This window comes from Phaethon lepturus, unplaced genomic scaffold (assembly GCF_000687285.1).
Source record: "Phaethon lepturus isolate BGI_N335 unplaced genomic scaffold, ASM68728v1 scaffold10054, whole genome shotgun sequence".
In the NCBI taxonomy this organism is placed as follows: domain Eukaryota; kingdom Metazoa; phylum Chordata; class Aves; order Phaethontiformes; family Phaethontidae; genus Phaethon; species Phaethon lepturus.
In genome coordinates this window covers 112,238-124,878 of record NW_010536977.1, presented here as the reverse complement: position 1 = coordinate 124,878, position 12,641 = coordinate 112,238, and the positions used below count along the sequence as shown (strand labels likewise).

Sequence of the window (12,641 nt, the reverse complement as noted above, 5' to 3'; positions counted from 1 at the left end):
AAGGCTCTGGGGAGACCTTACTGCAGCCTTCAAGGGGGCCTCTATGGGAAAAATGGGGACAGACTTTTTAGTAGGGCCTGTATTGATAGGACAAAGGATAATGGCTTTAAACTAAAAGGGGGTAGCTTTGGACTAGGTGTAAGGAAGAAATTTTTCACAAGCGGGTGGTGAAACAGAGGACCAGGTCGCCCAGAGAGGTGGTAGATGCCCCATCCCTGGGAACATTTCAGGTCAAGTTGGACGGGGCTCTGAGCAACCTGATCGAGTTGAAGATGTGCCTGGTCATTGCAGGGGGGTTGGACTAGATGGCCTTTAAAGGTGCCTTCCAACCCAAACTATTCTATGATTCTATGGAATACCAGTGTCATTCTGCTTAACCTATGAAATATAATTCCAGCATCTTCTTTTAAATGGTAGCATCCTTAAGCTAAAACTCATTCTAGTAATGCACAGGAAAATATGACTGTTCAGTACACCATGCAGCAATCCAGGTTTCTACTCAGTTAATAAATCCAGGCTGCACTCCAAGCTGGAAGAAACTTCACAACAGCAATGTTCATCCCTTTCTCCCTAGCTGACTACAAAACCAGTGAGCAACAGCTGCTGGAATACAGCTCCTTGGCACTGCAGGGTGAGTGTATGATGGCCAGGCTGGGAACGCTCTGAAGAAGAACATCTCTTGGTACCTTGAGATGGGATCGTGTCCTCTGAACAGCACGGAGTTGTTGTCTGGGTGCTGTAGCCGCTGGAGCACTGCAAGGAATCCCGACTGCTCCTCTGGGTGTCCAGCTGCAGCCCTCTCGTCAGAGCGAGCGCCAGTTCCTCACAGGCCTCCATCTCCTCACCCTGCTGGTTACACATAGAAAGGAGACTCAGTATGTCTAGAAGAGTTCATCAGTCTTCACCGACTTTTAGCTGTCTGTCCTCCCAAGCAGAGCTTGTCACCATCACAACCCAACAGGATTGTGTCCAACCATTTACTAGGGCTTCAAAGAAACTGGCGCTTCTTTGGTTCCCATTGCTCTACAAATGCCAATACCCAACAGCATATTCTCTCATTCTCATGTCACTTCCACTGACCACCCCAACACCACACCAGTCCTGCTTGTCGTATCAACACGTGCCAACATGAAGCACGGCAAAAAAGCCAGCAGGAGCTAGCACATCCACTTCCTTTGCACCAAATGGTGTATTCAAAATTAGCGCTTCACCCTTGTGGCAGCCGACACCGTCATGCTCCGAGGTCTCTGGGCCTCCTCAGGGGGCATGGGTGGTCCGCTCTGAGCTCCTCCATTGAGATCTGGTTCACGTTTTTCTTTGCGACGTTGCAATGTGTTCACCATTGGCTGATCATATGGGCCTGGTTTGGCCCAGTCCTAAGGAAATGTGCTTGTTAGTGATAGCTTTCATCAGTAATTGTGCTTTAATTACAAGTTAAACTACGCAAAAGGACAATTTTAATGCAACAGTTAATGTATCAAACTGGTTATGCCTTTCTGAATAAGGCCATAAATAAATTAATTTTGAGGATATTAAAAAACTCAACTTATAAAATCTCTCTCCATGATTAAAGGGACTCATAAATTCCCTATTCTAAGTGTTCTTATATGAAGATATTTAACATTGTAATATTATTGTTTTCTCAAAATTACATTCCATTGTGTTAAAGCCTGTATTTTCAGAAATTCAAATGCAAAAATCACTAGCCCACAGTAGAAAATATACACAAATGTCCAATCAGGAACGTAGCTGTTCTAGATGTACACAAGCTCTACTATTAGTCTATTACTAGACTTATGCAAGTCTTCAACTCTGAAAAATTAGGCTTGAACAGATTTTTGATACGCATTAAAGGAGCAAGTTACTCTAAGTAATCTCTTAGTTTACTTACTAGCTGAAATCTAGTTTGTAATAACGATGTACTGAAGAAAGACTAACTTCACTCTGAATTACTGGTGCCAAATTTGAAACAGAAACTCCTCAGGCCACGAGGGCTATATTCACTCAGGGCTCTATTAAGCAAAGTCCTGAGGGTGTCCAGAAACCACACGTTGCACACAAAGAGCAGGATCGATCAGTGACCTGTGCTGGGATGCAGAAACGCTGCTAAGCAGCAGCTCCCCAAATGCGAGCTGCTGCAGGGGCAAGCCCAATCCTAAGAGAGTTTTCCTTCACCAACACAAGGGGCGATTTAAAAATAAAACTAGAAGAAACATCTTGTGCATGAGAACGGGGCACAGACCCCATCACTGGCAGGAGCTGGCTGCTGGGCAGCCTCCGCACAGCCTTCTGGTAAATAACTAACGATGGGCTAAGACCACACTATAGATTTTTACTGACATGTGTCTCAGCCCCGGGTATGAGAAGTGCAAGGCAGCTGTACTGACAGAAGCCCCTTGTGCAGATCGGTATTTTGGGTTTATTACACATACGAAACTCTGCTTTGCCTCCACAGCTGTGTCTTTGCTATAAGTGTTTTGCTGTGAAATATACTGGCAAAATGCTTCTAGCATAGACACAACCAATGACCTTGAAGCCCCAGGACCACTGTGGCCACCCTGTGTCCATGTCTCAACAGTCTCCAGCTGCTGGAGAGAGAGATCAGGGGGAGCTGCAGAAGGTATCTCAATTTACATGTGTAAGAAGGTCCCATGGTGTATATGCAGTATCATATAACCATCCACAGGCATCTAAGACTTGTGCAGCTACTATCAGCTGCACATCAGCCTTGTGAAAATTCAGGGCAACAAAGACCTCCCCTTCCTCTGAGGCAGAGTACCCCAGGGGAATCGCCTGGCAGGGATGAGAGTCAAGGCTCTGGCAGAGCAGAGACGTTTTGATGCCAAGGAAGATCCCTGCAGATCCAGCTGGAGCAACTGAAAGAACTGACGTTTTTGGTGGTCTCGCCCAAGACAGCAAAACAAGCTGGGTGAGCCCTTTCAGTCTGCGGCAGAAAGCTAGGGTAGCTTCAGTCATCGCTTCGGCTCGCCCGGCGACGAGCGCTGCCTTAAACCACTCCAGCTGGATCTACAAGAGCATGGCTGCCTACGGCCAAAGTGGGGGCCAAGCACAGCCGCTGCAGTGAGAATATCATGTCGTTCAAGGTATGGTTTCACTAGGCCAACTGGATGCCAAGCCTCCACTTCCCTGCTCACGTGAGCACTTTGACAGTGCTAAACAAGCTCTTTTCTCGCTGAATAGAGCCCAGAGTGCTTCCACCAACGTTCCAGAGTTAAAGTATTCCTTCCTACCCACGTGTTGTCAGCTTTAATATGTTTTAGGCAGTGCCAGAATAGACAAGGTCATTCAGAAATATCCACTACGGGATTTTAGCTCTCCGATTATCACCATGCAGTGCCCATTCAGAGTGATATTAAACAGAGCAAATCAACGAGTAATTACATGGATCGAAAGGTAGCAACAACTGCCGTGCGCACGCTGTTGGTATGAGGAGGTGAGGACTGCCACAACAAAAGGAACACAAACCTTCCAGCTAGGGATCTTAGATGATGGTAACATGCCTGGCCCAATGGTGTAATAATGAACGTAGTCTGGAAGGAGGGCTGAGGGAGCCCGAGTCCACGCGCGGGAGACAGGCGGGAAATGAGGGAAAGGACCTGCACCAACTGAAGCTACGGATGGGTCACTTGATAAACTACAGTGATAAAACCCATTAGACAACTGGAAACGAAACAAATAAACAAACAAAACAGAGAAATTAATATAAACAGAATGAATATGAAAATATACTGCGACTCTGATGTTCTAGGGAGAAAACTTCTGTATCTTAAAACAAAAGAAAGAAAAATCTTAGCTTTGCTGCAAATAAACAACAGAAAATCGATACAATGCTTGGTTCAGAAGTGAGATTGCTTGAAAATTGTTATTTGGTATAACAAATTTCAGACATCAATCTAGCAGTCATTGTCTCCAGGCTGAGCAGCTTTGCCTTCTGTCCATGAAAGCAGCACACTGTGAAAAAAAGCCTTTGCAATTTAGGTACCCTGCAGACTGCAGACACAGAAACGAAACATTTCCAATACAGGAGGCATTTGCATTGCTGGCCTTTATTCCATGTAGCCGGACAGAGAGGAAAAGCATACAGCCTTCGAACATGACACGCTCGGGCTGTGTGACGATATGGAAGAAAAACAAAAAGAAACAAACAACAGCAAGGATTTACCAGATGAGAATGGAGACCGCCATCACTTCCTCCCCCGATTCAGAATGTATCCCCCGTAATTTATTCCAACCATGTGTGTTTTGTTTTCCTTTTTGTTTTGGTCAAAACCAAACCCCAGCTGCCCAGTGTAATGTGTGCTGCCTAAAGGGAGAGAGGGGAGAAGCCACAAACAGCACAACCTGGGCAAGAGGCTCCTTGTTAGGCAACCAGCTGGGTTTGGGCAGCGTTCCACAATCTCTTTGAGTAGCAAAGGTGTACAATGAGCTTTTCTTTGAAAATTACCTCTGTAAAACGCCCAATTTGTAGCTTCCCCCTAGCAGCTAGTCTAAAGGCAAGTGTTGCTGTGGTTTACTCAAACAGATTCATTTCTAAGGGGCTGTGCAACAGTTCCTATTCTCATCTTCACAGAGAGGAATCCTGGCTGCGTCCCATGCACGGGTCTTTTTTTGTCCAAATGTTGCTGGGTTTGGATAACGAGCTAGTAGGTTTGTATGTCTTTGAGATGAAGTTTTTCACCTTATCTGTGGAGGCCCAAGCCCCCATGGTGGAGCCTGAGCTGACTGAGGTGGGGGAACTGCACTCGCTCACTGACTGGCAGGTTTCAGAGGCTTCTGAAGAGGCAGAGCTGGACGAATTCTGCAGCATAAAACAGCACCGCAACGCAGGGAAAGGATACACAAGCCATCAAAAAAGAAAAAAAAACACACAAAAAAAAAAGACAAAAAGCACATACACAGAGACACACAGGAGAGAGGGAAGGATGAGAGAAGCAAAGGGTTAGGGTTTTAAAAATCAATTAGAAATTGCTCAAAACCATTGCTAATGTTCAGGAAATCTATGAGAAACAAAATAAGCCATTTGCTTAATGCGAGAACTTGCCACGCTGCTTGAGAATGAGGGAATCGAGGCAGCGATCTCAACTCCCCATTGCAATTTCAGCGTCTCAATTCTGTTAGCTGTCTCAGAGCAAGAAGCTGAGGGAGCTGAGGGCACCTACGGTCCAAACATGCAATATACTGAGACAACTGATTTATACAGAAAAGCAGATCGTCAGTACTTCAAAGACACAAAGTTTAGATTTAAAACATGGAGCAGCAAACGTCACTTACATTCACAAGTTCTCGGATATTCTGATCTGCAAAAGTGCTTGTGAAAAGCTCATCTGAGTTCAAATATTATAGAACAGAGAAAGAAGTAATACTTACCCAAACTGGAGGGTTCCAAAGTGCATTATCTGTACGCATGTGCCTCTGCAGGTAGCATGCATACACCAAAAGCACTGACTCAAACTTTTCTGCCCAGCAGCCAATATGAAGGTACATGTACTCTGCCGAGTGCTAAGTGGTGGCATGTGCTTGCCACCCATTTTCTCTTAACAGCAGAGAGAGAAAACATCAGGGGCTTGGATGGCGAGTGAAGGAAAAAGCTCACAGAGTGTCCATCAAACACCTCAAACATTTTGCTCCCAGCTAGGAACTTCTCTTGCAATTTTCAGTGCACGCCTATATGTACATTTGCTGCTGTAAGACCTCTACAACAGCATCTAATTCACCTACAGGCAGGCCAAGGGAATAACCACGTCGACCATTTTACCAACTACAATATATCTCCGCCGTGAGAGTGGCATCCCTCAGCAGGGGTGTGCGTGCAGGTCTAACCGGGTGCTTGGAAATAAATGGTCAAGAATACCGGCAAAGTTGTCAGGGCAGTACTGAGCTCTATTCACGGTCAGGAAATTCAACAGTAGCAAGGCTAATTCATCCTTTGGTAGTCCAAGACCTGTGAAGCAAGTCTATCCAAGGATATCCCCGGCATTTTATTTTATGACAGCAGAAAGAATGCGCTCTTGTATCAAGTTCGTGTAGCAAAGCCTCGGATTTCAAGGACATTTTGGAGAGGAAGGGAAATCTCGTCTGAAATAAAATTTCATCAGTTAACCTTAGATGAGATCTTGAGATGAGTTTGCAATAAAAAGATAACTGGATAAAAGTGTAAAGGAGTACGTACTGTTAACACCCAGAAGTGGTCTCACTGCTCTACCGGAAGCTACGTATAAGGAATGTATAGCTAATTGCCTAGGAAAAGGAGATGTCGGTCTCCTGAGACAGAACACCATCGCCATAAGGATTTTGGTGAAGACTGCTGGGGCTGTTGAGAAGCCACTACAGTATCAGCATCTTGAGCTTATAAGCAAACTGTGAACTTAAGTGAAACTTTGCAAAGGCTGTTAAAAATTTTTTAAAAGCTTGCAATGTGGTGGATTATTTTACACAAATAACACATACCCTATCTTATGCTGACATGAGGTCAGACCTACGGGTGACCTGTCAAATGTGTTTAGGGTGCAAGTAAGCTCAGCTAACAAGGCTGGTATTCAAAGTGCAGTAAGAGTTGAGGTGAACAGAAGATCAGAAGAAACTACAACAAATGACATGTAGCTGTTAAGGAGTAAAGTGACAAGTATGCAGTGGGGATGATGCAGTGGCTTCATGTTTTGTGGAACTTGTCACGTTCTTGATTTAATGCAACTCCTTTTACAGGAGGAAAACAGCTAAAAAAAAGGAATACTGGCAAACATGAGCTGCAGTTGGGTCTACCACCAGACATAACTACAGTACACTAAATGGAGATGAGCCTATTTCTTCTATCCTTAGAGAAAAATACATTACAGAAAATGAGCTTTTACACTAAAACTACAGAGTTCTGCCTGTCATTCCAGGTAGTTCAGCAAAAGAAACTGTTTAAGAAGCCCCATGAGAACACTCACACTAGTGTTACACTTTGGCAAGGAAAAAAAGATGAGAAGAAAAATGTAATTGATGAAAATGCCTTCTGAAACCTCATGCTTATGGCCTGAAAGACCCTCCTGGGTCTGCATACTCTGCACATGGCAGGAGAGACAGTGAAGGGTCTGAGTTCCACATACAGCATCATGCCACCTTGTTTCCTGCAGATCTCCCAGCGATGACAAATGAGAATTCGGAGTTTATATCTGATAGCCTATTCCTGTTTACAAGCCAGAAACTTCACAAGATTATGTCTAGTAATGGTAGAAATGGGTCATAAATGACATGTATTAGCAACAAAGGCACACATAGAAAATAGATGGAAAAAAGCCAAAAAATGCAAATTCTGACGATGCAAAGAATTGTTCAATTTGTGGCATATGGGGAAAAAAGACTGGAAGAGGTGAACTTATTTTTGCAATAAAGTGACTCCAAGGCGAAAAAAAGATGAAAGAAAGGTCTCTCCGACTAACTCAGCGTGGCTATTTTCAGCAGGCAAAGCTAGACAAAGGATGAACCAAGATGCCATGGGGAAAACACCTTGGCAGTTGAAGGAGATGCAAGAGATGGTGGTAGGGAAACAGGGTCTCCTCGTCTTGAGAAACGGCACAGGGAAGGGGAGCATCTGGTCTTGCTAAAAAAGGATTACAACCGTGAGGAAACCATGGAGAGGGATGCAGAAGAGTACTGAACTCCTGAAGGAAAATTGTAGAGAAAATGTGAGTGGCAGCAGGGTCAAAGGCTGCAGAAACAGTCTTGAGTGGTTGGGCCCGGGTGTGGGAAGCACAGACCACCCTTCATTTCTTAGCAGAAAGTACACAAAGGGCTGAAAACAGAAACTGCACAGTTACTGCTTGGGCAAAAAGTCTCCAAACTTTGGAGTGCTTGTTCTAGATGCACACCCACCAGCACACGCACTCCTGGGAACACACACACAGGCAGACACCAGGCAAAGCATTTCTACACCACATCCCATGGAGTGAGAAATTTGACTGTTGGATTTTTTCAACTTGTTTTAGTCGATTCCTTTTTAAAATGATTGTTTAGCTTGAATAACTTTTAAAATCAGTTCTTTCTTTTTAGCTATTTTAACCCTGGGAGATTTTTTTTTCCCATAGTTGCGATAGTGGTGGTTCTGCTCTGCTCTCAAACCATCTCTTCTCAGAAAAAGCTTGAAGTTAACAGTATCAGCAAAAAGCTAAAACTGTGCTCTGCACAGTAACAACCAGTTCCTCAAATGTACATTATACATATGTAGCTTGGTATCTGGCCTCTAAGACATTGTGCCATGGCTTGTTCTTGGATAGTGTCCCACTGCTTGGTGTGGTATGTATGAATTTCAGCAAAGATATAAAAAAACCCAAACTGTATTTTAGTCTACTGGACTGTATGATTACATTTTCCATCTGTTGCCCTACTAACCTATAAAAAGACTGGCGTTATCTTGGATTACTTGCATCCTTTGTTTGCTACGTTTTCCATTCAAATATAGTATTGCTTTCTTAACCCCTTCCCTTCCTCAACTACTGGACAGAGCTTCCTGGGCAAGGGTTTCCCAGGAGACCAAATCCTAATGAAGAACTTGGTCCAATGTCCCTCTAAAGTCAGTGGAAGACATCTCTGTTACCTTTCAAAAAACTTTGGATAGTGACTCAAGGACACCTCCTCAATTTGTCTCACTTCCAGGAACATTTCTCTACTGACCCCTCTTTTCTAGTCAGGGAATACCTGTTGGGAAACTTAACTTAAAAAAGGAAGTTTAGGAGAAACAAATACCTGGTGATAATTTACAGATGCATTTCAGTTATTTTTGTGGGTTTTTTTTGTTTTTGTTTTGGTTCATTGGGGTTTTTTTTAAGGTCTGATTTGGGAGCATTTCTTAATTTACATGGAAAACTGAATAGTTGTAATGATATATTTACCCTATTCTAATTTCAAGGTATTTCAAGCAATGGAGTCTCCTCAAAAGCAACTTGCTAATCTGTACATGCAGAAGCAAGTCCACATTCAGTTTCCCTCTACTTCACTGTTCAGGGAAAGCTATTTCCAGAATATTCTAACAATAAAGACTTAGTCCTCTGCTGTTTGACAGCACATCAACAGTTTTTTTCTCGTCTTCATCTGCTTCTTTCTCTCCCCTTGCTTTCATCCCCACAAAGTCATAAGCAGCCTCTAAAATCCAACCATATAATTGCTTCCCCCGTGCATATTCACTGCAAGTCCAGTGAATCCTTCTATTATTATCCCCCTAGATCAAACATAACTGTACTACTACCATATTACTTGATCACAGATAGTCCCAGACTTCAGTTTGTCTACTACACAGAGCAATGTGTGGGTCTAGCAGCACCAGCCGTGTTCAATGTTCATCCAAGACCTACTCCGTGCTCCCAGCGGCCGGTCTGTCAGAAGGGCTTTCCATGCTGTCAGTACATGCCATGGGCAACACTGGCCACAGCTAACCTCAAATCTGGCATTCAGAGAAACTGTTCCTCTCCAGAAAGAGACCTGTGATGCTTTTCCAGCTGTTCAGATATACCCAAATTACTTGCCTAATGAAGATTGAAGCATTTTACAGTGACCTTTCCACATGTACAGCTATCTGTTACAGGCTAATACTTTTACTCCCAGTGATGTTAACAGCAACGCTGCAGAAAAGAGATCGTACTAAACCAGTGTAAGGGCAAAATCTGGTTTTATAATTGCTCTTTTTCTCATCTTCTATGCAGAGTGTGATAACTGTAAAGACTTAGTACTCAGCAACTATAGGCTGAAAAGCAGACTTCCTTTTGCCAGTCATCCCTCCTCTGGTATAGTCTCTATCTTGTATAAATCCCTACTTATTTCTTGTTTGAGATTCCTTCCCCCAATCTGTGATTTTGAATAAATTCAGTTTAATTTTCAGTGACACTTGCTTGTCTAAAATGTAGCTGAGAGCATAAAAGCTTCACATAGCTCATATATTCTCATTCCCATAATATGGGAATTTTATGTAGCCCCCTTCTACTTTTTTTTTTTAAATTCATTATTAAAAGAAAATGGGCTTTGTTGCCCCAGTAGATGCCACAGTGTGTATCTAGCAAACATCAGCAAAGCGTCCACCTGCGCACGATCTATAGCTTTTAATTTCCTTTGTTGATTCCAGAGCTTGCTTTTCTGCTTTCTCAGTGTCACTACTACAAACAATTACATCAGTGTTTTAGAAACAGCAGCCCATATCGCTGCTCCTCCCCACGCACCACCGAGCCTCAAAACCACAATACCACGAGGAAGATCTGTCAGTTTGTTAGAGACACACAACATGAAATAACGCTGTAAATTGAACAGCTTCTCGGTAAGCTCACAATCACAATTATCTGTCAGCACAACACACACAATTTACTTAGTGCTGAACAAACAAAGCAAGACACTTAAGCAAAGATGAAGCGGCCAGGCAATGATCTGTTACCTTTTCCTCTGTGTAAAGGTATACAGAACTAGAGACATACACAGCATGTACCTATTTGTTATATCAACACGCTACACTTGTCAAGTCAATGCCACACTGCTGCAGCCTTCTACAGCTCATGAATAGCTCAAGTGATGCTTGGATCAGTTTGCAGCTTTATGGACAGTTTCTAAAATGGAGTGAAAGCATATGAACTTAGCTGGTGTAAATCAGCATGACTCCCATCAAATTTCAGGATGTTCTGCCAGCTGCTACCAGCCTAAGTTCTCTCTCCTGCTTAACAGGGGACTTTGCAAAAAGAGGTGTTGGGTTTTCTGCCATGCTAAGGGCAATTGCAAAGTTACATCCTTGTCTACAAGCAGAGCACCATCATGTAGATTACCGCCCTTTTATGCAGGTGCAGTGGATACTATGAAAACCAAAGATGATGCTAGCTTGTATAACTGATGTATGTATCTTAAAAGTCAGCTTCCTTACCTTGTTACTATTCCAGTTTACTTTATTATTGCTCATTTACTTTTTTGCATTTCACTTAGGTTAGCCATAGCCAATCTAAACAAAACTTTCATTTTATTCGTGTGCACAAAGTTCTTCAGGATGTCATCTATAAAAAAATCCTGGTGTGTCCAGACTGGGGACAGTACAGAAGATGTATTCATTTGAAAAGAAAGTATTTCTATTAAAATGAAAGAGGCAAATATATTAAAAAACTGTTGAGCTTCCCTTGAGAACGTGTTCCAAGCCTAAATAAACCAGTGTTTGTTTCGGAAGATATCCTAAAAATTTCACTAAGGGTGCTACTTCCTAAATGTTCTGCAAAATGTAAGGGTCTGTGTGCTGTCAAAGGTGGTCTAGGAGTAGCTTTAAGTGTGCACGTGACACTTGGTAACTGCTAACACTAAAATTGTTGGCTGCTTGTTGACTGTGAGAATTAAAACCATGCCTACAAAACCATCTGCTCCCCAACACATGAACAGGTGTGCAACTACACTTACTAAACTAAAGGACAATTTTCTCCACTGACCTCAGGGTGTATTAAAAATGAGTCACACTCAACAAAAGGATATTAGGTCCACTTCAGTCTGTAACTGGGATTTACATTGTGAGATGGCAGTTCAGCGTTGTTTAAAAAATACTTCAGCTGCCGTGTTACTTGTAAAAAAACTCCAAAACAGAAAAGAGAATTCAGGTGCTGAAAGATACATGCCATGGAGGCATGCAAACCTCTGCCTGCAGGTGGCCTGCTAGTTTTTATAGGAATGATGCCATGAACAAATAGAGCAGCAATATTTATATAATATTGCTTATATTTATAGTAAAATCCTCTTAGTTTGACTGGATTCAGGACGTTATCATATATAACTACACAAACACTCATTTCTTATGAGTTCCATAAAGCATTAAAAACATCTCTCATTTTCATGCAGAAACATTATTTCTGCAAGGTGCTCAATTGAGAGTTAAAAAGAGCAAGCCTATTCACAGAAAGGGATGTCATAAAAAATGCCAAAACCCATTTCATATGACACTGCTAATGGCATTTTGAATATTCCAGGCCCTTTGCAGGAGAGGAATAAAAGTCATCTCTCTGATGCTGAAGCCACCATTATCAATACTAAGGCTGTCGAAGGCTGTTCTGGCACCGGTACCTGACGTTAAACAGTAAACAGCCACCAGATACTAACAACTTGCACACTGTGCAGGATATTAACTGGTAACCTCCATGGGTAAAGTGCATATTATTCTCTCTTGGACTTCTTGCTCTTTCTCGTCTGTAGGTATCTGAAAGTTAGGCATCTAGGCTCCCTCCAGGGCCAGAGTGAAAACCAAATCCCCCAAGAGACACTCATCCCTATCTTCAGTGCTAACTGCAAAAGCAGCATGAATCACTCCAGCTAGAGGCCCAACTTTTAGATGGATGAAGTGCAGTGAGACAAACCTTACCCTAAGTGTTTAACCTGACTCCAAGGTACCCCAAAACCACACCAGATCCTTTTTGTGAAAGGTGAGCCAAGTTACAGAGTCCAGCTCACGCTCAGGTTTTTGTTCTCATGCTTGCACGTACCTGGTTAGGTGCTTCTGGTGGCATGGGGGATGGCGATTTGGACTGGAAAGCATCCTGGGACATGAATCCAGAATCATGGGAGGACACACTGGACAGCCTCATGGGTGCCTGCTGAGGCAGATTGGAGCTGCGATAGCGATAGTGTGAACTAGGTGAGTG

General features: G+C 43.1%; 1 protein-coding gene across 1 annotated transcript in view; it reads right to left on the bottom strand.

Annotated features, from left to right (window-relative positions):
* Window positions 1-686: 686 nt before the first annotated feature.
* The window catches only part of LOC104620188 (metastasis suppressor protein 1-like), a gene marked incomplete at its 3' end in the record, with an annotated part of 110,742 nt that continues 98,787 nt past the window's right edge, over window positions 687-12,641 (bottom strand). The window contains exons 13-16 of the mRNA XM_010286333.1: window positions 12,483-12,641; window positions 3,487-3,681; window positions 1,212-1,376; window positions 687-849 (exon numbers count right to left, since the gene is read on the bottom strand). The exon at window positions 12,483-12,641 is cut by the window's right edge and continues 7 nt beyond it. Coding sequence (XP_010284635.1) covers window positions 687-849; window positions 1,212-1,376; window positions 3,487-3,681; window positions 12,483-12,641 — 682 coding nt within the window. The remainder of the gene's footprint in view (window positions 850-1,211; window positions 1,377-3,486; window positions 3,682-12,482) is intronic.